At 41.6% G+C, this 24,785-nt stretch overlaps 2 protein-coding genes across 4 annotated transcripts in view; one reads left to right on the plus strand and one right to left on the minus strand.

The window, feature by feature from the left end:
• Nucleotides 1–1,525: 1,525 nt before the first annotated feature.
• Nucleotides 1,526–11,696, plus strand: LOC118328343 (PDZ domain-containing protein 7-like). Its single transcript, XM_035662031.1, has 16 exons — nucleotides 1,526–1,814; nucleotides 3,061–3,198; nucleotides 3,300–3,474; nucleotides 3,557–3,733; nucleotides 3,850–3,997; nucleotides 5,550–5,610; nucleotides 5,726–5,903; nucleotides 6,003–6,229; nucleotides 6,312–6,476; nucleotides 6,981–7,093; nucleotides 7,286–7,377; nucleotides 7,993–8,084; nucleotides 8,215–8,286; nucleotides 8,576–9,175; nucleotides 10,194–10,294; nucleotides 10,941–11,696. The coding sequence occupies exons 1-16, from the start codon at nucleotides 1,652–1,654 to the stop codon at nucleotides 11,082–11,084; spliced, it is 2,646 nt and encodes an 881-aa protein (XP_035517924.1). The 5' UTR covers nucleotides 1,526–1,651; the 3' UTR covers nucleotides 11,085–11,696.
• Nucleotides 11,697–12,022: 326 nt separating this feature from the next.
• Nucleotides 12,023–24,785, minus strand: part of LOC118328351 (leucine zipper putative tumor suppressor 2 homolog) — a 32,474-nt gene continuing 19,711 nt past the window's right edge. The window contains exons 3-7 of one of the 3 annotated variants that reach the window (XM_035662060.1): nucleotides 18,475–19,017; nucleotides 17,603–18,199; nucleotides 17,259–17,333; nucleotides 16,561–16,707; nucleotides 12,023–15,146 (exon numbers count right to left, since the gene is read on the minus strand). In XM_035662060.1, coding sequence (XP_035517953.1) covers nucleotides 14,439–15,146; nucleotides 16,561–16,707; nucleotides 17,259–17,333; nucleotides 17,603–18,199; nucleotides 18,475–18,990 — 2,043 coding nt within the window. In that variant the 5' untranslated portion in view covers nucleotides 18,991–19,017 and the 3' untranslated portion in view covers nucleotides 12,023–14,438. Of the gene's footprint in view, nucleotides 15,147–16,560; nucleotides 16,708–17,210; nucleotides 17,334–17,602; nucleotides 18,200–18,474; nucleotides 19,018–24,785 lie in introns of all 3 variants that reach the window. The other 2 variants (XM_035662043.1, XM_035662052.1) reach the window with 2 other exon arrangements.

The raw sequence follows: 24,785 nt of genomic DNA on the forward strand, positions 1-24,785 counted from the left end.
GTGAAGAGGTTAGGCAATATTTGCCTCGGGGATTGTTTCATCTAAAAGATTTTCAGGTGGAAGCATAAAAATGAAAACCCTTTTCACCTGAAGCAACCCTACCTTTAAAGCTGCAGTTGTGCAAGATCTGCAATTAAATATTAATTTAATGTGTTTCATATCGATGATGTCATCAGTAGCATCTGAGTTAATGTGTTTCAGTTTGATTTGGTTAATGTTTGTTAATGACAGTCAGTGTCTTAACCACTGAGGAGACAGGCCTGCTGCTTAAAAACCAACTCAAACCACAATACATTAAAATATGTACAATAAATATGATTCATGTTTTAATTTAAGAATTTATTGAAGTCATTTATCATTTAATAAATGCAAAGATTTGTGTAAATAATCCCAGTATTGTTGTACTGAATTAACCACTCATTGCAGTACCGTTACATCAGAATCTGATGCACAGAAAGTTCTGACACGCTGTCAGTTGATTGGCATATTTATTGTCCAATCAAATGCTCTTAATTAACTACAGTCCAGCCAATGGACACGCTCATGGGGCGGAGACTTTCCCCACAGAGAGAAATGTCCCAGGCAGGTGCGTTGGCTCATTTTGCACAACATGGACTCAGGTAGGCTAACTAGCTGACGTAGTTTGGTTGATGTACAGATTATGGGATGCATTTAAGGGATACGAGGAAGACTTTCTGCTGTCACATATCAGTGTGCGGTTCAGTGTCTGTTGTCAGGTTGTATTTAAGCAGAATATAAGAGAAGAGCTGCCATGTGGTAAGTATTCTGGTTTTGCGGTTGGTTTCTTTGTTAAAAGTCTCCATTTGTTCCCGCAAGTGTCAAAATGTTGGTAGCGGAATAAACGCAGAAGTTGCGTAGAAAATAAAGACGCAAATAAACTCAATTAAAATCTACCTGGTCTCGAGAATTTCACGCAAACGTTAAACGTCGCCTTTTGACGCCGTCGCTGTCCGGGGTGCTGAAGTCTCTGCGGGACGTTTGGGGGAACCCCGAGGTGACGACATGAGGACACACTGTTATCACGGGTTAAGTTTAGTGACATGTAACCATGGTATCAACACCATGTGACGTCCTGACTCTAAGTGGGTCAGGTCTGAGCTAAATCCTATTTCTGACCTCACCTGCAGTGACAAATACTGGCTATTTGTTGGTCTTTCCTATGTTCTTAATGTAATGTGAGTTATAAAGGCTGTACAATGTTATACAATTTAAGACATGCTTTAGATATTTTAGATGTTAATTAATTGCTGTACTTGTTTACTTGATGTGTTTATTTATCCACCAACTGTTGTTTTTTTTCTGTCAGACTCAGGCAGGTGAGAGAGATGCAACATGGGCAGGAATGGAGCAAAGTGTGACTCCGGGAAGCCAAAGAGTCGGCTATCATGTCAGAAAGCAGCTTGTGTCGGTGAGTTGGGTTATCCTTGCCAGTTCCCAAAATGCATGTGTGCGTGTGTTTACGATGCAGCTGTGATCTTTCTGTGAACATAAACTAGTCTCAGAATGCAGGGGACACAGCGGACACATTGCCTGAGGAGCCCCTTCCTTCTGCCGTGTGCCGCTGTAGACTCCTCCACCCGGAGCTGAGTCCCCGTTGGAGCGTGTGTGAAAGGGGACTCTGCCAGCCTCCATGGCTCACTCGTCAGACCCGTCCCGCAGGGAGAAGACCCCCGGGACCCAAGGGTCACACACGGCTACGCGCAACCTCTTACGGAAGAAGGAGCAGCGCCGGCGTGGAATCCGATCCTCCTCACCCATGGGCCGGGTCATCCTCATCAACTCTCCTGTGGATGGTAAGGAGTGGTGGGGCTGTGTGAGTGTGTAGTGCATATTACAACCTGTAGCCTACTGGAGACAAAACGCTGGTGTGTGAGGCGAACAGGCAAAGAATGTGTGGTATTTCTTGTACAAATATAGTCCTGGATTAAATTTAATAAATGGTTAATAAACTACTTAACCTACTATCTTACATAAGGACTGCATTATACTGACCTGATCAGTGGTTCTCAACCTTTTTGTCTCAGAAAAATATGTTTGGTGTCATAAACCATACGCATATATGCACGCCTCTGCAACAAACAGCTACCTGAGAGAATAACAATGTCAATAACAACAGAAACAACATGAGAAAATTTACCTGTATAATTAATTCACTAACTTTACTTCAAGTTACATTTAGTTTTATTTGACAGAGACCTGATACTTTAGAATGGATAGTGTTTTATTTACATTTTTACTGCCCTATTTTTGATTGACATTCAAGTTTAACATTTTTAGGAGAATATAAACTATAAAATGCATAGGGGTTTGTAAACTCAGATGAGTAACCTCAACTTTGTACTAACAACCTCCAACAATAACGCTGGCATCCTCTATATTGCATGAGATACGAAACCCAGGGCAAAAAAAACACCTTGTGCTCCTCGTGGAGCTGTTTCTGTACTTTGCTGCATTTTTATTTTGAACAAACTTGCTAGTGGGCGTGATGGAGACTTTGTTATCCTAACCTGTTGACCACGTGTGCATTAGGTAATATTCAATTCAACAGTATTGTGAACATTAATGTGTCATTTTTAGGGCTGTGTAATGGCAAGAATCTGGTGATATGATATGTATCACGATACAGGGGTTACAATTTATGATATATTGCGATACTGTAAGTAGGGTGATACACACCACCATATGCATAAAATCTGAGTAAAGAAATGTTAACAACACAGCTAGAAAGCCGGGGGTTTACACACAAAAATCAATACAATATCACAAACCACAATATTGTAATATTTTTTTAAATATTTGTTTACACCCCTCGTAATTTTGATCATTAGAGGAGGCCTGAAGATCAGATCAGATCAGATCAGAAATAAATGTGAAGACAAATGAAAAATATTTAGACTGTTGACCCTGTGTGTTAAGAGTGTTGCTCCAAATATAGTGAACCATGTCTGCATATTATGAAATGTCAAATACGATGAAGGAGTCCGATACAGTTAGTGACTTCAGTGGCTTATTGACACAGCATCCATGTGATATTTTTAGGCGGAGATGACAGCGAGGACCTCCATACGATCACAGTGGATAAAAGTGTGGACGGCAAGCTCGGCTTCAGCGTGCGTGGAGGCTCAGAACATGGCCTCAGCATCTTTGTCAGTAAGGTGGAGGACAACAGTACTGCAGGTAAACTATGTAGAAATAATGTGATTTAAGGACATAACTGTAGTAGCTGATGTTGTAACTTGTGTTGCTCTTGTTACAGTATGCCATGTGTTTGTTTACAGAGGAAGCCGGCCTGCTTGTAGGTGATAAACTGGTGGAGGTGAATGGTATCAGCCTGGAGAGCATCACCATGAGCAGTGCTGTGAAGGTCCTGACAGGAAACAACAGGCTGAGGATGGTGGTGAGACGCGTGGGCAAAGTCCCCGGCATCCGCTACTCCAAGGAGAAGACCACATGGTGATAAAGAACTATTCCTGTTCATATTAGCTCAGGTCGTAACAAAAAATATTAGATTCTTACCGACAGGAAACTCTTCCAGGGTGGACTTGATACACAGGCGTATGGTGGTGGAGGAAAGTGGACGGACACCTTCGGACACCAGCTCAGGAAGCGCCCTCCAAAGGATCGTCCACCTTTACACCACCTCAGACGACTACTGCCTGGGCTTCAACATCCGTGGGGGAAAGGAGTTTGGTCTGGGCATCTATGTCTCCAAGTAGGTACCTCTGCCATGGAAAACAGACTCTTCTAGACCATGTTTTTGTTCATTTTCTTCATCACTTCACTACATTTATTGAGCTGTTTGTACTCAGTCCTGTCTTGTTATTTCAGACTGGATCCGGGTGGTCTGGCTGAGCAGAATGGAATAAAGATGGGGGACCAGATCCTGGCTGCCAATGGCGTGAACTTTGAGGACATCAGCCACAGTAGTGCTGTGGAGGTGCTGAAGAGCCACACGCATGTCATGCTGACCATCAAGGTGAGAGCGGATATGAACAGCACTGACCCTCAGTCCAGTGCAGCATGCAATAACTGAATTCATATTAAAGAGAAAACTCCTAACAGATGATATTTACTAAATGTTTTTTGCACAAAAATGTTGCTTTGCTTTACATTTTTTAAATTGTTATTTTATTTATTTATTTATTTATTTATTTATCTTATGTCAAGAACAATAGCTTAGAACAGTAACATAATTGCTTTATCATGCTCTACATAATTTGCATATAATTATCCACAATGGGTAAAACAAACAGCAGTGAGGACCAGCCATGTTCCTTATTCAATCAAATGTATTATCCATTTTGTCTTTGCAATGTACAAATTATTTCTCAATCATAGTAGGAAAAGATTCTCAGGAATCTTCTTCAGAATTGAAGTTATCTACTTTAGGTGGATCAGCCTGTATTTATATAAGAGTGATTGCTTTTTGCTTCTTTTAGGAAATATTAGTTTAACTGTAAATATCTGAAAAAGTTGTGTTGTTCCAAATTGTATTTTTTTTTTATCTTAGTGCATGTCTTTAGTTTTTTCAACACCATACTTAAAAGACATGACGAGAAAACAGCATTTCAGTGGTTCCAGTATTTTCAGCTGAAACAGGAGTAAATATGAAGATAGTGTTGACGAGGTTCATTCAGAAATGCTTTGTGTAGCATCTTGAGCTGACACAAATCTATGGTGTCAACAGAAACTGCTTTTTTTGCCAGTTTTTTAGAAGACAAATGGTCAAATTCATCATTCCAGGGAGCAAAAGTAATGCAATTTGATAGACAAATATGTCGGTACATAGGTGAATTCTAATGAAGAGATGTCTTGTTAATAAGAAGTGGTAGCCGTCATCTTATACATCATTATTAGCAGAATTAAAGTTGTCTCAGTTGAAAGTGGGGATGTTTGGCATTTTAGAGGGTGTATCACGTTCCATGTCGACTCTTTGTTATTAGAAAGAGTGTCGGTTCTTTCATTACCGCCTCGTTTAGATGACCTGACATGCATTATCTTTCTGACCTGTTTCCTACCTTTCGTCTTTAATTCTGTCATGACACACGAAAACCAAATACAAACTACCTGAGCCGCGTCGCTACACTTTGGATATAGCGCCGGTTTGTGTGGCAGGGCCCGACAGCTGGCACGCAGTCGTAATATTCCTCGCTCACTTTACTTGTCGGAGCTTGGGTTTCGCGCTGTGAAAAATAGCCAGGCCGTGTGCATTATTCACCAGGCAGCTGGGATCAGGTGCTGATCAAAGCTTAGAGCCGTGTTTTGTGCAAGTTTTGTTTCAGGATCTGTCGCTTTTGCTCCACTGAAACTGAAACACATACTAGAGTTAGAAAGCATCCCAGCTATCAAAGGCTACTAGAAAGTCAAGGAGGGAAATGTGTTTGTCTTGGAGGAGGAGGAGGAGGAGGGGTATAGTTTTGGATCTCTGTGTGCTTCTAGGGTTACTCTTTATCAAATATAGCGATCCCATAAAAGTTTCAAGGTCTCTACTGTATCCCATTTGCATATCTGTGACCATATCTTCACAGGAAGCAGGACGATACCCTGCTTATAAGGAGATGGTGGCAGAATACAGGTGGCTCAATAAGCGTATGTATCATATGAGCATTTCTGTTTTTCTGTGAGTCCCTTATCTGTGAATGTGTACACTGTAAGAAAAGCTTGATACATTTGAGTTAGATAATCCCTTTGTGTTCTTCCTCAGTGGCCAATGGTAGTCAGAAATCTTCCTCCCAGGGTTCGGACTCAAACTCCTCAGCCTCCTCTCTGTCCTCCGGGACTCCGGTCAGCTCTCTGAGCGGCCTGTCGCAGGTCATGTTCCCTCCCAGCCTGCCGTTCGGTTCAGACATGGTGGATGTTTGCATCTCTACTGAGGACCAGAGGTCAGGCTCAGCTTGCTTATTTGCCCAAATTTCTGTTCTAGACTCTTTACGTACACTTAAGACTAGACCAGAGATGATTGTGGTGGTTTGTTTGTTCAGGTCTGAGTCAGAGCGAACTGAGACCGCCATCCAGACGGACCTTCCTTCTCAGAAGACGGGTGCAGAAACCACTCGCAGCCTGGGAAGAACCACTCTGCTCAGAGACTCAGTGATCCGCGCAGAGGAAGCCAGCAGCAGGAGAGAGTCCCCCAAGACAGCCGTGCTGATGGCTCTCAGCAGGCCGAGCCGACCAATCAGCAGGTCCCAGAGCCAAGTCACAGTGGCAGGTGAGAGTGGGTAACATAAAAAGTTTATTAAATAAATGGAACAGTTGAGCTTCAGAAATGACCTACTGTTATCCAATCACAGAGATCAAGCAGAAGAAGGAGAAGAAGCAGAAAGGGAAGGACCCCGAGGAGAAGAGCACCCTGCAGCGCTCAAAGACTTTCGTCAACTTGCTATTCAAGGGTGGACGCAAAAGAGACGCTTCCAGGGGGCGCTCAAAGTCCCCGTCCACAGACAAGGCTGGCAAAGGTAGCTGCATTAAAAATGTTTTATTCCCACTTAAACAGAAAGTTAGAGGATTTTCTGCATGGCCTGTAAAGATGCTGGCAAAAAAACAGATACATCACTACTAATCTAAAGGATATGAAGTAAATACGTCTACATAGGATTACAAAAGGTTTCAGCACATGCCATTATACTTTTCAAATGGTCAACAGATCGCAAAGAAAGATCAAAACCAACAATGTGTGTGTTCGTCAGTCCTGTCTGTGGGACCCTCTCACTCCCACAAGATTTAAATCCTCACAGTCACAAATATGTAGTTTTATTTTTTACAAAAAGGCTCAATAATTTCCTAAAACTTAGCAAACGTTACCTAAATAGGAGGAAATGCTGCACAGGTTTTTAGCCTCGATTAACACACATTTTATTTACTTATATTAATATTATACTAAAAATTGTCAGTTGGACTGCAGAGAGGTATTTATGGTCCAGCAGCAGCACCAAACTGATTCTCCACTGTCATGTTTTCAGGTCGACAGGTCAGTGTGATGCCAAATTCAGAGATGCTCGGAGTGGTGGAGGACATGGCCCGCAGGCTGCTGACTGAGGAGGAGGTGGCTGCTGTGATGAAGACGTGTCGAAGGGTAAGAAGCTTTGTTCACAGCTGCAGACAGATGACAGACTGAGGCATTTCAGTTAATAAATGTTAACCTTTGGACTGGCCATAAAGGTGTTTGTGTTTGCAGTATTTATCACAGAATTCCTACAACATATTTCACATTAAAGTATTATCAACTGGATTCTGAACCTCTGATTTTTATTGTCACTCCTAACAGTACGTGGCAGAGCGGTCAGTGGAGAACTTGATACGCCACCTGCTGGTCGTGTTGGACAGACCTGAAAAGCTGCTGCTGCTGAGGGAAGTCAGGTAAGGAGAGCAAGGATTACTAGATATTTACTCTAAAGCCTACTGTGATACAGCTACTGAATCAGAGTAATTATAGATTTTTTAATTCTCTAGAGTGGGTTTGCTATTTTCAGTTTAATTTTTATTGTTTCAAAATGTTTAGTTTTTAGTTTTTTTATTATAATATAAGGATATTTGTCAGAATTGGTATTACAATACAAAAACATTGACTCATTTCCCACTCTGACCAACTTAAAGACTAAAACTAAGACCTTTACTGTATTGTATTTTAGATAGTAAGTAGACAATATCATTGCAGTACATTTTAAAGCCATTTCTTCATATGGCTTCATCAAGCTGATATCACTGGTAAAATATACATTTATACCATTAGGATGTTTTTTTGCCTGTATGATATAAATGTGGAGAAACTGTGTCTACCCTCTCCTCCAACTGCCTGCTGTAAATCCAAACAGAAACAGTGGTATTACAAATACTGCCAGAAGGGGATTAAGTATTTTACAGGATAATCCTCTCAAATCCAAATGTTCCACAGTAAGACACTGGTGACTAATTAAAAATGTTTTGCAATCTAACACAACAATGAAAATGAGTCAGCCTTTTCTTGTTTCTCAGGATGCTGCTTCCTCCGTCTGACCTGAGTGCATTCAACAACATGGTGACCCCCATCGAAGTGGAGGCCTACGATATCCTCAAGTATCGCTCAAGTGCGTGTGATACATGCTGAATCTCACAATCAGTCTGATTACATGCAAAAACAGCAGTAGCTTTAATAAACACGCAACATAACTCTGAACACTCGTAGTTACACTCTATTCTCTCTTCTTTGAACCATAGTCCGAACTCCTCCTCTCCGCTCTCCCATGTCTGGTCGAGCGCCCAAACGGCGCCTCATCACTCCGATCCCAGGTCAGTTCTTTTGAGCTCAACTACAACACTAATTCATTTTGCTTGTTTGAACTTGATTTTATTTGTATTATTCTGTAATAATAATAATGATTAAAGGTCCAGTGTGTAACATTTAGGAGGATCTATTGCCAGAAATTTAATATAATATTTATTGGTTGCATTCATTAAATCTATAATCAGTTTTCATTACCTTAGAATGAGCTGTTTTTAGGAGTCTGCCACGTTCGACTGCCATGTTTCTACGGTAGCCCAGAACTGTCAAACCTATCCAACCTGTGTTTCCCTCCAGATTACAGAGGAGGCTTTGAGCTCCACAATGCTGAGGAGGTGGAGAAGGAGAGCCACCTACTGGAAGAGCTAGAGAAGCTCAGTCTGTCTGCACCCCGGGGGTCCAGGGAGAGGCCCTACACCTCCAGGTCCTTCACCCCGCTGCTGGACATACCTGTGGATGGATATGACACAGAGTCCGGAGACCTCAGACCCCCCTCCGCCAGCACCATGCTCCCCAACTGGCTGCTGGCCCGCAGCGATCACTCCCACCCTCCTCTCCGAACAGACATCGGCACGATTCGCTCCGTCCACTTTGACGAGGTTTCACTGCACTCGACTTCAGAAAGAGGAAGGTCCCCGTTCAGAAACGGCCACTCCAAAAGCAAAAAGGAGAAAAGTGGAGACAGGAATAAAGAAAGTGTGTTCACACTGCAGAGTGCCGCTCGCAGGAGTCGGCCCTTGTTGTCGCAGGTGTTCAGTTCAAGACCAGATCAACAAGCAGGGAGCGGACAGATGAACGGACATCAGGCCTCATCAGAGAATGGACTCAATGGCTCCAACCCTGAACAGGAGTACAAGCTGAAAACTGTCAGCATCTCCAAGACCAAACAGTCACTAGGTACATTTTAATGTCTGGGCAGCCAAATATATTTAACATGCAAGTAGTTTCAGTTTTATTTGTCCAGGTTTTGACTGAGATTTCTGCCTCTGCCCCAAAACAATCACCATAAAGCTTTATTTGTCCACAGCTTTTAAAAATTATTATTATTATTATTCAGAACAGTCCACAGAACCAGCTGTGAACAGATTTCATAGGAACTATATATATAAACCATAATAAACTTTGTTTATATGGCACTTTTATTAACAAAGTTACAAAGTTATCTACAAAAAAAGAAAAACAGGAAATAAAAACGTAGATCATAAAACACTGGGGGATAAACATATAAAACGGCAGGAGTGAGATGATAAATCCCAGCAACATGTGAAATATTCCTAAACGCTTTCCTATAAAATAACTACTTTGAGGAAGTCGTCTCCATAAAACCTGTTCATATTGAGGTGTCTGGATTACAGAGACACTGTTCCTAGAAGATAGTTTTTAATGGGTTTTTTTTTTTTAATGAGCATTAATGCGGCAGAAATCTCAAAGACTCTTGAAACCAAATCAGACCAAAACTGATCACATGGCTAAATACCACTAGGAGAAAGTGAGGGATGGTAGTTACATAAAGTAAACAACTGTAATTTTATGTTATGTCTAAAATGTGTGCCTAACGTGGTCAATATATTTAATAATTCACTCCAACAGGTAATATTTTCAGCCCCAGATCTAGTTTCTATCAGGATTTCACTAACTACTATAACTACTAGTCAATGCTGTGGACTGACTGTCTGTAAACAATCTTCTCTTTACACATTCAGAATAATTTAATGTTAACATGGACACATGCATACTGCAAAATACTAGCTGCACAAAATCTCACTTTACTGTACATAGTGGGATAAATATGACTAGTTGACTACAGTTTTCCAATACCTGGTGTCTAACACTAACCAGTACCTGTGACACACGTGGTATTAAAGGTACACAAATATAAAAGATGTGACTGACTGCCATTGCTGTTGTGTTTTAGGCATCAGTATATCTGGTGGGATGGAGTCGAAGGTTCAGCCGGTGGTGAAGATTGAGAAGATCTTTCCTGGAGGAGCCGCCTCCACATGTGAAGTGCTCAAGGTCAGTGACCAGGGTTCCTGCAGGGTTCATTGAATTAAGACCTTTTAAGACCACAAAGAATGTCATTTAATACTTCACACAATCATACCGATATCAACACTTTTTTAACTATTTTCCAGCAATATATAACAATAATTTCTAAGGATGTAATTAATAAAAAAAACATCCTGGACACAAATAAGCTACGGAAAATGGATAAAGTGGGATTAACCAGTTAAAAATGATAAATGAAGTTCCTTCAAGTTTAAGTTTTTGTTCCAAATTTATACCGTAGCTGCACTAGTGACCATTCTTGCTGCAGGTCTGATGGTGCTGACGAAACTCCACAAAAAAGGTTTGAATCAAAACTAGAACTTGAAATGGATCCATGGAGAATATCATATTTATGAAGTGATATATTTCATTGATGTAAGTGTGCAGAAATCAGTTTTTTCAATACAGCCTGTAATCGGATACAAAACCATTTTATAAGTTACATTATTACTTTTGGCAAGCAGGAGTAAATATTTAAGATAAATTAAAGACTTTACCTTCTTTTGAGAAAACTAAATCCAATACCTGCAGACGCCCTGTTGACACACAGACTGTTTGTACTTTAGTGTATTTGCACTGTATCTGACTTAAATGTTCTCCCTGGTGTGCCCAGGCTGGATTTGAGTTGGTGTCTGTGGACGGAGTCTCCCTGCAAGGAGTTACCCATCAGCATGCTGTCGACATCATCCGGAAAGCCTTCAGCAATAAGGCCAAAGACCCGATGGTATTTGTGGTCAAAGTCCCCAAAAACATTTGAAGAGGACATGAGACAATGTCTAGAAAAATGTCACTGTAATTAGCAGCCTCTGGGACTAACACAGAGACAGGAAAACTTGAACTCCAGCCCAAACACACTGATGTGCTCTGAGGTCAGGTATGTAATTTTGCCATTCATGTTGACACGGACACTGGTGACTGTCCAGCAACTTCCAGGCAGCAGATCGCAGGACTTGAGAGAAGGCTTACGCAAATGAATGAATACAATGAGAGGAACTTTGTAACTGCAGATGCAGCAAAATACATTTATAGTAAATGAAATGTGTCCTCAAAGCCTGAAATAATGAAATGGTGCTCCTGATGCCTTAATATTTCACTTTATCACAACCCAGGAGCCAACACCAGTCAAGAACATGATTTTCTTTTTACATTTTATGTCATTAACATTCAACCCTCTCAAAACATGTAGATGTGTCACGGATCAGCATTGTATGTATGTACTGAATTTTAAATGTGCAGGAAGACAAACTGCAAACTGTAACTTGAGTGCCTTTTAAAAGCCCTGTGGACTGAACATAAAGTCTGACTCCATGTTTTTAAGTTGGCTTGAAAATCAAACGTTTGACCTGCAGGGGGCAGACATGAGCTGTTCAGAAACTTTTCTCCTCTGGGTAGCAGCTGAAGGAAACCGCAAACCTTAAAACATTGCCTAAATGTAAACGAGTACTGTAGAGTAAATGAACCAGTCAGCCATCAGAAAGCATTCCAACCCAGATAAAACTGTTATTCAATGTCTTGGGTGAATTCTGAAAACAATAAATAAACTTAAAGTCTTTATTTCAGCAAGAAAACTCAGATTGGGGTGTAAATAATTTGGTGCAGTTATACAATTAAAGGAGAAACATCTACTGTAAAACTTTCTGATTTAGGAAGCAGTTGGATGAAGTTGAACAAATCTCCATGTACACCACGCAGATATTAAATTTAGTCTTTTTTAATTAAAAACATAGTAGGTTTGTTCAAGAAATGTACAGCATGAAAATATACATTTAATGTCTCCATACAAATATTGTGGATTATAAAATTATACTGAGGAACCGGAACAAACATCCACACAAACATTAATATACAGGCATCGTATCTGTAGGAGCAAAATATAATGTGCGACATTGCTTTGGTCTATTCACAGTGGCTATGTTTTTATTTTTTGAGATGGACAGACATCTCTGGAAGAAAAACTTTATGATTTGTCAGGACTATTTACAGAGGACGATGATTCAATCAGCAGTAACAGAGGAACAAAGAATGCCTTCTTCTCTTGGTTCTGTTGTACGAGGAAGTAAATGCAAACGAAACAGATCCTTCACTGGAAAGGTTGGTGGAAAAACAGTAGGCCATGGTCAAAATAGTTTATACCAAAACACCCAGCATCCAGTGCACGATTTCCATTCAGTAAATCTTAGTAACACATCACCCACACACAGTAATCAATCTTTTATCACCTCTTAGAGAGGGAAGTAGTAAAGTAATTACTATCCGATTATGAGATACAAGAAGAGCCATTGTGGGTGTGCTTTAGTACCGTGACACAGTTTTCTCAACTGTATGTATATTTCTTTGACTGGAAAAGTATTAGCACACTGATTGTTAGGCGTTATTAGGTCTGGATTTAATGGTCCAGTGTGTAACATTTAGAAGGATCTACTGGCAGAAATAGAATAAAATATGTGTAATGTATGTAATTCCCTGAAAATAAGAATTGTTATGGGCCGCCTTACATGGAGGCCGTCATGTTGAACCACCATGTTTTCTACAGTAGTCCAGAATGTGTTTTTCCGTGCATTTCATGGCCAGCATAGTTTCTCCATGTCTAGATGCCACTAAAGTCTACACACTGGACGTTTAAGACCGCAGGAATGGGTGATACAAGGACATACGGTATACCATTAGACAATTTAAATGTGTCAGCCATCACCAATTCTGTCATAGGGTTTATACTGTTCTATCCCTTTCAATATCTCAAGTCCAAAAAACTGATTCTGACCTCCCCCTGACTCACAACACTGTTTATTATTCCCGATATCAGAAACCTGGAACTGGGTCTCACTGGATTCCTGGTTGTGGAATGCAGTCGTAACTAATATTATTAATTACACCTGTGTAATGTTTTTCCTGATATGACAAGCCAACATGTCTGCTGTGAAAAAGACCCATTGATTTTCCTGATTTACAATGTAATGATATATAGTATATCGATATTTGAGTATATAATTACTTCACGTACACCGTGGTAGAAGATTTGATCTATTATCTCCTACACTACAGGAGAAGTGATTTAATCCATTCTTCTGACGTCAGACGATAGGTCGACAGAGCTTCTTTTGAAGGTGTTTCAGACCCACTGAGTGTGCAGAGAAAAGCTGACATGTGCACTGAATGTAAGGTGTTTTGTTCCAGATGTTATTGTGTTTAATTACATAAGACTGTACAGATGTTCATTATATTATATCCAACATTGAGAGTAAATTGTTCAGGAGATGAGAAGCATAGCCTCATACTGGACCAGGAACCAATTCTGTCTGCTTACACAGTTAGAAAAACAACTAATTTGTGCCATATATAGTTGGAACATTAGATTCATGTTGTTTTTAAGTAGACATATTCTGGAAACATCTACTGTTTACTTGTTGGTCATGATGTAATTTACATAAAGGCTTGAGTGGTTTTGAGAAAAAAAATGACAACATAATTCTCTTCACATCACCCAGAGTGCAGCCACCGTCACTAGCACCTCGCTCTGATTCACTCACTCATATCATGACATGCTGAATGTGTGGTATCCCACGTTTACTGTCAACTGACAACAGCGTGGGCTCCATCCAAATTAACTGTACTAATGAGAGCTGACTGCTAACACAGAGTGGGTGTGTAGTGCTAAACCCAGCAGGGAAGGTAGAGTCACCACCAACACGAGAGGATAGTTAAAAGGTTGGGAGAAGTTACTCATACACGTCAAAGTCTCCCACAAATGCCTTAAAAAAAAACTGGTGAAGAGTGCCGGGGATGTCTAGTTAGTTAGTGCAAACACTAACACAGACATTAATGGAGGGGCAGAGGACTGAGGTGGCCTACTAAACACTAATAGCGGTCACTGGCTTTCAAGTGGGACTCCTTGGAGAATAGACCAATGAGGCAGAACTAAAGTGTGGCTGATTTTACACTGCAGATGGCTTCTTTTTTCTTTTCTTTTTTTACATTTGTTATACCAATCTGATTGCAATCTTAGACCGAATATGTTTCCATCTAGACAGCACAAGAGATCAAATCTGTGACATGTAGGTGGAAAAAAAACCTTTAGCTGACAGTAGTGCAAATCAAAAGATGGAGAGAAGTGTCAAATTTCCGTGGCAGCGATCTCATCGAAGTTGATCTCGTTGCCGCTGCCCTCGTCCTCCTCTCTGCTCTCCAGTTCCTGACTGAGCTCCTGAAGGAGCTGCTCCAGCTCTCGGTTCCTGCGGTACATCTGCACGTAGTTCTCCTGCAGCTGTTTCTGGTAGCGGATAACTTTGTCCTTCTCCTCCTGCCATATCCTGCGCTCCTCCTCGAAGCTTCCCGTTTGCTGCTCAGCCCGCTGACGCTCATAGGTCAGCTCGGCCCTCATCCTGTCCATCTGCGCCTTCATGTTCTGCAGGGCCTCGGTGCTGCTCTGCCGCTGGGCCTTCGCCTCATCGCTCTCATAGGCGAGCAGGTGCTCCTCTGCTTCCTGGAACACCTGACACTGTCTGTTTCCTGGACCCTGATTGGCCAAAGCCTCTCTAAGATGAGTCAGCTCTGCCTCAAGGCGTCCGACCTTTTCTCTGAGTAGCTCCGCTTCGCTCTTGCGACGCTGGAGCTCATTCTCACACACCTCCAGCTCCAGGGTTCGTGTGCGTGTTGTGCCGTGAGCCTCCTGGAGCAAGACCTGGGTGTTTGTCAGCTCGCCACGAGTCTCTCTGAGTTGACCACGCAGTGAAACGATCTCTCCTACTCGCTGGGCTAACTCTCCCTGCACCTCCTTCATCTGCTGCTTCAGCAACGAGATTTCCCCCGACTTCTGGCAGACCTTAGGGAAAAAGAGAAACATTCAGGATGTATTCTATTCAGTTCAGTAAAGAATATTTATTTTGGTGCAAATGTTCATTAATAATAAAGAGAACTAAACTAAAGTTGCAACTTTTATTTTCATTATAGTTCTGCCAATAATCTGCCAATTATTGTCTCCAGCAATCAATGAATTATTTGGTCTATAAAATGTTAATCACTGTCCCAGAGTTTACATATTCCAGCTGACTGGCTGTCAACTTAGATATTCAACTTACTAAGATGGAAGACTAAGACAACCAGAAAGTATTATCATTTAAGTGACTGAAACTAGTAGCTTAACAAATTGGTAACAAAATAGTTTGTTGTTTTAATTTATTGGTTGATTGATTAATCAGCTAATCATTTCAGATCTAAAGATATAACAATCTAATATAAGTCTTATTGGAAAACCTCTTCTGAAGGTTTAAGTAGTCCAAAACTCAATTAACATCTTCTTCTGTCTTTGTTGGATCTTTGTCTGGTTAAAAGCACCTTGTCACACTGAATTTCAATAGATCATTTGATCTCCAATAAGGATGGAAAAGTATTTTGGTGTTTAGGCTCTACTTAAAGTCAGGCTGCACATGTCTTGCACCCTAATTGATGTGTGTACAAAACTGGTCTACAAAACCTCAAAATCTCATTCATCACAGTCATTGTTCAGGATAAGTCTGCAAATTGTTCTGTAACAACAGCCGAATGAATGATAATTAAAAGAGCCTTTGGGTGAAATGTATATATCCTCTCTATATGAAAAAGACAAAAATGCTCAGTTAATCAGTCTCAGGGATCAAATGCACTAAGATTTTCTTAAAATTATTCCTTGTGGCAAAATGAATTACCTCGAATAGCAGGGAAGATCAATTTTATTATTGATCCGTGTCTGGAGCTCATAAAGACAGGGAGGCGGCCTGTTCCATTGGTCTGCATGACTCATGATAACAAGCATTCCTGAGGCAACATCTCATTTAAAGTTCATCTTCCTGCATCCGTGCTATCACATGAACAAACCACTAATTATGCTGCCTGTCAGACTGTGACACTTTCCCCTCCTGTATTCAGTGAATGAATGAGACACACACTGCACAATAATCCTCATGTTCAATTCGATTTCTTTTAATTAGGGAAAATTAATGTATTCTTAAATATATTATGGAGGAGCTGTCAAAGTCAGATTGATGCTCTAAAATAAAAGTCATGGTATAATATGCGCAGTGCTTAAAGCAATATGAGTTATAGGAGTTTAAGGATGGATGGGAAATGGTAAAATCGATAAGGATGGCAGTGTGATAAACTTTACAACCCAAACCTTTTCTTTTTATTGTAGTCATTACTGTACTTGCTGAATAAAATGTTAGTTTAAAAAAAAAAAAGCCTGCTGTTGTGGTGCTCACCTCCCACTTGCTCTCCTCCAGCCGCGGCCCCAGCTGGATCTTCTCGTGCTCGTAGGAGGTGCAGCGCTCCTCTAGCTGCTCCCTCTCCTTCAGGAGCTGAGCAAAGTCCTCCTGCAGCTTCTTCTTCTCCTGCTGGAGCTGGTACACCTGCAGACCATGACACAGCCAGTATCAGCCAAGCTGAACTTAGCAATTCCTAGTAAGACCAGGAATTTAGCTATTGATTCAACATGTGATCGATGTACGCAAATGACAGCAACTCTCACGTGTAGTTTAAAGTTAAATGATGTCTGGAAACATATATATTTTTAAGGAGGTTGCTAGAAGAACAACGAGAAGATAAAACCTCCTTTATCTGGTTTGTGGATTAAAGAATTAATGAACTTCTTGCAGCTGTTTATAATGTATTTAAATAAGAAGGACGCATATAAGATTCTAATAAAGGACTATTAGAAGCATGCAGACCTGTTTCTGATTACTTGATGAACTTCAAGCCGTCTGTGCCAAAGTCAGTATCTGTAGTAAACTACTTAGATGACACAGATTTTTTAAAAAGACTTCTGTGGCTCTGGCAAGTATCTTCTGGTAATCTTTTACTGTTTGTAGAAATATGACAGCAATCACTGGTGCTTTCTGTCAGAGGTTCTGACCTGCAACTGAAGCACCTGCTGTGCACGCTGGGCCTTCTGTGAGGCTACCTGCATCCTGGTGGCACAGCCCTGTCTCAGCTCCTCCAGCTCCAGTTCGAAGCGCTTGTGCTTCTCCTCGTAAACCTGCAACAAAACACAGAACAACAAGGATTAGGATTTACAACCACCGATTGACGAGTTTGGAGTTGTGTCAAATTCTCCAACAGCACTGGATTTAAAAATTCATGTGAAAGTGAGACAGCATTGATTTTGAAGCTACAGAAACATTAAGCCAAAACCGTGTTTTTTTTAACTACAAACTCCAGTGTGAGAGTGTGTGTGTTTCTCTTTGAAAACTCTTGTTGTCTCAAGGTGTCAAGTGAAGTTAAGTCTGTACTACATTATCTACCAACCTGACAAATTGCAGCTTCATTCTCATCCAGGTTGTCTCTGAGTTGCTGCAGCTCCAGCTCTCTCTCCCTCAGCTTGTCCTCCAGATCCCTCACCACCCCCTCATAACCCTCCACGGGGCCTGGGGAGCGCCCGCTTGACCCGCTGTCAGACAGAGGTTGTCCACGGCCACTTATCGATCCGGAGCCGGTACTCTTACTGGAAGATGAGCGCCCGCTGTCTGAGTTGGAGTGTCCATGTCCACTGACAGGCGGGGCGCTCTTCATGGGCTCCAGGTGGCCGGCGGACGCCTCTCCTGACGCCTGACTGTAGCCGGCGTTGCTGTAAGGTGGGAGGCTGGCAAGGGAGTTGCGTCCAGAGTCGGACAGCTGACAGGAGTGGCCGCTGCCGCCGCCGCTATTGCGGGCCCTACTGTACAAGTTGCATTTCTCAGTGCAGGAGGGCGACACCTCTCTGTGAGTGGGGCTGAGCAAGTTCAGGTTGTTTTGGCTTTCTGGTACGTTGGCACAGTGGCGAGGGGAGAGGTACTGCATGGAGGTACGGCTCTTGGGAATGACGGGTTTGAAGGCAGTGGGCCGCAGCACTGTTTTCTCCATGTTCTAGAGAAGGAGTACAAAATGGGACGAGTGTTGAGAAGCAAGCAAGAATTTACAACTGAATTCCCATGCCAGAAAATTCACTTTAAGCTCCTTTAAAATAAGATAAACCTTTATTAACTTCATCCTGCAATAAATTCTTCGTTCATTAAAGTTATAATGTTCAGTTTTCAATTAAACTATATTTGAATTAACTTAAAGGTCATTTTGGAGGTGAGAGTTACATTTACATTCTCTTTTACTATAAGATTTTATCAAATTAATTTATTCAGACTCACCCTCTCAAGTTTTCCTGACACAGGGATCAGTTTTGGAGGAGGTCCTCCCATATTCCCATTCATTCCTAACCCTTCTTTAATCTCGTCTGCGTCACTTCCTGGGCTGCCAGGTGTTACGTGGTTGTCATTCCAGTCACCTACGTAGTCCTCATTCAAATAGGTATAGTTCCCGTTCCCACTCTCCTTCTCCAGCCCCCTGTTGGACGATGTGGAGCTCTGTTTCTTGAGTGGTGGGTTGCTCTGCAGCAAGGGGTCCTGGGGCGACTCAGAGCCCAGGCAGGAGGCGCCTGGCGTGGGCCGTCGGACCCTGGCTCCCAGCTCGACACCAGAACGGTGGTCCTGGTAGGGGCCGGGGCGGGTTGCAATGAGGCTGCTGACAGAACCCATAGGATCCAGAGTGGAAGGTGGCGCGTTGATTGGAGGTGAAGAGCCGGAGGGGTATCTCCTGCGGGCTCCTCCGCTGTGGCCTGGGTTGCGGGGCTCAGCAGATATGGGCAGAGCCTGAACCAGGGCCATGGTGGCAGCTCAGAGGGGTCACTCGCTCTGAGAGAGAAAAACAACACCGTGAGTCCAAGTATAGTCCTCTACTAGCAAGTCCCAAGTCCTTAAGAACAAGCCCAAGTCAAGATTGTGAACGAGTAACTTTACTTAAGAGAAAAACAAGGTGAGTTCCAACCATACTTAAACTGCCATCCTGTGGGGACCACTGAAGTCTCAAGTCAAGACAAGTCCCGGTCAACTCTCAGGTTTTCTAATAGGACATCCAAGTCAAGTCATTCAAAACAAATCTAAGTTAAGTCACATGATTCAAGATAAGTCCAAGTCTCAAATCATTTCAGACAAGCCCTACTCAGGTTCTGTAATAGCATGTCTCAAAGCCATTTCATAATAGTCCAAGTAAAGTCACCTTAAGGACAAGTCCAGGTCAAATCTCAAGTCACCTGAAAGCCAAGTCCAATTAAAGTCTGAAATCTCAAGTAAGGTCTCACGACATTCATCATTTTTAAAGTCAAGTCTGAAAGTCATTTGAGACAAGTCTCCAGTAAAGTCTCAAGTCCTTAAGGAGAGGTCAAGTCTTCACAAGTAAATCATTCATTTTCAAACCTTTCACTCAGGTCTCTAAATGCTGACCTTTAAAGTGAAATGGTATTTGAACATTTTCCTGTTAGTTGTGTTTTTTACATAGCTGACAGCGACACCTGTTGCTGTCGTATTTACTCATCTCATCATGGAAACTAAATACTAGTAGAAATGGCATTTTTCTCCCAGACACTAATAAGGTCAAATTCTAGCTGTTCAATTTCCACACCAGGGTGCTTTCAAGGAATTTCCCCCTGTCAGAAACACACAGCAACCACGAAAAACAGAGATGATATACAGTATACTGAAGCATACAAATGTCCCACAAGACCAAGGTGGCCCACACACAGAGAACCAGGACAGGCCATTCATGAAGCCCACTCAAGCAGCACAAACGGGGCCTGAGGCATGAGGCTTGCGAGGCATGAGGCAGCAGAAGAAAAGGGTCTCTTTTCATTTGAGATGTAAAATGGCTTCTAACATGCTGGCATTTCCCCTGACAGCAACAAAGGCTACTGTCTCCACACATCTTATCAGCCTTAGGAATAACTAAAAGTTCATAACTGTGAATAATACCTCAACAGAGAAACACAGAGAAGAGGAGACAGGTTGAACTTGCTGTGATACTGTGGCCATGGGTGTTTAAAGTTGTAAATCTAACAGTACACACAAATAATACAGCTGTGAGAAATAATACCTCAACGTAAGAGGCACAAGATGTCACACACTTACTTTTTCGCTCCCTCACTCTCACAGGACCGGTGGTAAATATTGACACTATAGCAGGCACATACAAACTATGATATCAACAATGGATGGTGGACAGTTGAGTGTTGTTTGGAGAACAATGGCCAACAGGACGCATGATGATGAGGTCATGGTGCGCTGACAGCAGAGCCAGTTGTGCTCTAAAAACATCACAGTGACTCAGAGAATATGAGGATATCCGACTGACGGGCGTGTCCTCTTCTTGAGTTTCAGGCTTGTCTAGGAATCACAGAAGGATTTAAAGTATGGCAAGACTGCAGTTCTCACTACGTCACTCGCAACAATTCACAGTTTTGTTGGTGAGTCCCTGCTAGGACTTTCCCTCGTGTTTTACCTACTCTGTAACCCTCCTAACCTTCTTGTTGACACAATGAAGACAGAAAACCCTGGGGGCTGCCCATGTTTGTTAATTAGTGGTGAAGATGGCTAATAAGACGAAAGAAGGGCTGACAGCAGGCATGCTGGCCAGACACATTTCTAGACTCCACCTGCCAGGACTGGGCAATGCCAAGCCATTTTCCAACCTGCCAAGTTTACAAGGCTACTACTGCGATTTAACTGTGATTACCGTGCGTTAATTAGCACACTCAAAGTTGGGCTGATCCCTACTTAGACTCATAATAACTGACGAAGACAAATCTGGTACTACAATATGTTGTAATGATATGTAAAAACTGTGAAACTACAGAGAAATGACTACAATCTGTACTGCAAAAACATGTCAATACCTTTTACTTTGTGGTTAAAATAGCATTCTCTCTGTCACAGAGGTGGTGCTGCTTTAACAAACTTATTAGAAAGTCAAACAAACTTAGTGCAGAAGATACTTATCTAAAATCCATTTGCTCACTTCCTCATGGGACAGGCAGACAGATAGAAATGCTCCGTCCATCGATTCTCCCTGGTCATTCGGTAAATGCAGTTTGAAATTGAGTTTAAAATGTGCGTCGTTAAAGATTCATACTGCATACTTCAATTACTGCATCAGTGTCAGTATGAAGGAAAGCTAAGTTAACGGCAGCAGGAGCAACATGTGGTGTTTGGGAAGCAGAATTAACAGTCCTAATGAGCAGAGCCTGTAGGATTAATCTTGTGTGATTTCTCTATGCACTGAGGAAAGCTAATTAGTCCATGACGATATTTATTACATATAATCCTTTCTGAATACCAGGGAATCAGACTAAATACTGCACTGCACTAACAGCCAGAGTTTGGACAAACTGCAGCTGTCAGAAAAACTCCTTGTACTCGAAATGACATTTATGTACAACGATGAATCATGGAGGATTATCTCCAACCAAACTCTACAAGCGGGTTTCAGTGATGAGTGCTTTGGAGAGACAGGGGGAGATGTATCACTGATGTATTTTAAAATGGATCTTAATTGACTGTCATGAGCGTGAGGGACACTTTACACTGATACATTTGCAGCAATTTCCAATTTAAGAGTTATCTTTATTTTGCTGTGCGTTTTTTCCTCTCAGTTAATTCCTATTTGCTCACATGCTGTATGGAAAGCTGGATATTCATTTATTCATCCACACGATTAACATGAATGACAATCAAAAATATTGGCCAGATTATTACTGTGGTTTTTTTTATTACTCCAGCCGTACCGCAAGGGGAAAATTTGGTTTTATAGTCTGATCTCAACTTAAAATCTGCATTTCATAAATCTTTCAACTGATTTATATTCTTTGTGCAAAAGAGATGAATATTAAGATTTTAAATGTATTACAGTGATCTTAACAACAAACTGTTTACTGGTTTACATTTGTTTTCTACACGGACAAACTTCTTAAAGAACTTATGATTCAAGTAAAAGCTAAGCAAGATGTGCTAGTTTATGTAAATTGCACCTTCTAAAGAGTCTAAATGCTTCTCCTTGTCGTTCCTTTCCACAGATCAGTGTTTCTGATTGGGGGGGAGTGGGGGCCCATTTTGTTGACCTCCAACTCTCCAGATAAGTGAAAAAGCTCTAATCCCTCTGGACTCAAGATGACTGAAACTATGCAGAGACTCTACTGAGGAAAGCAGAGGGGTCTCAAACTATTTTTAAAGCCCCCGTCATGATCATGCGGTCCTGGTTTCTCTTTTGTTGCCATAGTGACTGGGGCCTCAAACATTAGAAGGGGGAGGATGGGAGAAGAGTGGAGGGGGTTAGAGGGCTGACAGGGAGGCCAGGACCCCTCCTTAGCATCTTAAAGCCTTCAGTCGTTCTATAGCTTTGACAATCTTCCATACGCTCCCAGTTGGCCCTTATAGAAGATAAATGGATATTAACTGCTAATGACTGGTGGATGTTTCCATGACAACTATGCAAAGGGGGGTGAATGGAGATAATGTTCCTATAATATGGTGTGTACATGCACTGTAGTTAAGCTTAAACTATTTTCATTATAAATTATATGTTTTACGATTATTTGCTAAAATGTTTGGTCAATAAAAAAAGTCAGAAGAGTGAAAAATTCCGTTTGCAATTTCCTAGAACCTAAAGAAATGTCTTCAGATTGCTTGTTTTGGGTGACTAACAATCTTAAATGCAAAAATATTTCATTTAATATCAGAAATTATGAAGAAAAGCAGCAAATCCTCACATTTGAGAGGCTGTAATCAATATTTTTTTCTGTTTCTAGTTGTGTGCAGCTTCATAATAACGTTGGGGTTGTATGAGGTATTTTCCCTACAGTAGTTTGGAGAAGCAGACAGGAGTACCAGCATGGAAGCTAAGCAATGCACTGCTGTGGACGGGGAAAGCAGCAAAACATCAAAGAAGCGTTTGTTATATGAAGAATATTTTCACTGCTTTACCTTGTTTTCAGACAGCCTTTTCCGACAGGATACTTAAGCGTTTATACAACCCTTTCTAAAGTAACAAGATTCCTTGGACAAAAACAGCAAATTTACCCCGCAGCACACAGGACTTGCTGGTCCACCGCTGCCTCGATCCAGTAACGTTAAATCAGATCCAAACTGATCATTTCAGCACTAAAATACTGCAAAAAAAACACATATTTTCATCTCATATACGCAGCGAAAACAACAATTACATTTTAACCACCCCCATAATGTCTACAGTGTCAGCTGACTCTGACTGAGCAGACTGTTTTTGTCTGGGAAAGCCCTTGAAGGTTTTAACATCTCAGTCAGGCAGCAGACAGACGGACTCAGTCAGTCAGTCACTCCTCCAGCAGGAGGAATGTGCGGGCATACCAGCTAATGAGAGTTAAGACTGAACATAGACAGAATTAGTGCTGGTCAGTGTGTGGCCGGGGCGACTCTACGGCCACTGTTTTTTTTCTGATGTCTCATCATTCACATGCCACAGCTTGGGAGAGAAGATTTAAAGTGGTGTTTCTCCTGTGTCGAGCATTTTAGCTTTGCAGCAGCCAACAGTAACAGCTCTGGGGATGTGCTGTCATCTCGAGGCTTGAAGATTTTATCCCCAAGCTCTCAGCACTGACAGTTTTATAGAATTACTCTTACGGATCAAAACACAAAAAAAGCTGGATATTGAGAATCTGCAATTGCTGCGGTTTTTGATTGTTCTCCATTAAAGTGTATCTTTAGCTAAAACCCAACACATTACTAGGTACACACTTCAGTTCATTGTTTTAATGGATAGAAACATGGCAGTTCAACATGGCGGACTCCATGGAAGGCGACCTGCGCTGTCTGTAGATAAAACAGCTCATTCTAAGGTAACAAATACACAACGATTCTTATATTTAGGTGAATGTACATTAATGAAAACATACCTCTGGATATTATATTCCATTTCTGCCAATATATCCTCCTAAATGTGACACACTGGACCTTTAAGCCAAAAAATACCAGAATGTTTTGTACATTGCTAACAAAAGGGAGGGAGGAATAAAGGTTTGGATGAGGGATTTAATAGAATCAAAGCTTATTTTAGACATCTTATTTCTGTAGTGAAATGGGAGCCATAACAGAGATGAGAAATCCATATGCTGAGATCAATACATTTAAAAATTCTTGCCGAGATTTCAGTCTGCAAGACCTCACTGAATATGAAATGTGAAACAGAGTCTGCAGTCTTCTTGGAAACACCCCACTCAAAGAACTGACTTCACAGACTGACAGCCAGGTCACAGCAGTGTATTTCATTACACATCCAGCAGTAAGTCTAGATACATTTCAATGACATTCATTGGCATGCAGGTCAACCTTTTCGTCTGACTGCATCTGAGATTGGCAATCAGAGAAACAAACTGCATAAAAGCCTTTTTATAGAGGCCATATTACAAAGATACAGTATACACAATTTACTGGCCCTGCCCTGCAAGACTGCAACGTCACACAAACCTGCTTTGAGACACACTGAAAGGGCCTGCACTAAATCCTTCTTTGTTAGCACCACGCCATAAACACACATCTACAGCCACAGAGGTAAGGGAGCCTAAAAATATTCCCCCACACCAGGTGAAGTGTTGGTACTG

This window comes from Morone saxatilis, unplaced genomic scaffold, assembly GCF_004916995.1.
Source record: "Morone saxatilis isolate NCDOM2014 unplaced genomic scaffold, NCSU_SB_2.0 Contig1, whole genome shotgun sequence".
Classification (NCBI taxonomy): domain Eukaryota; kingdom Metazoa; phylum Chordata; class Actinopteri; family Moronidae; genus Morone; species Morone saxatilis.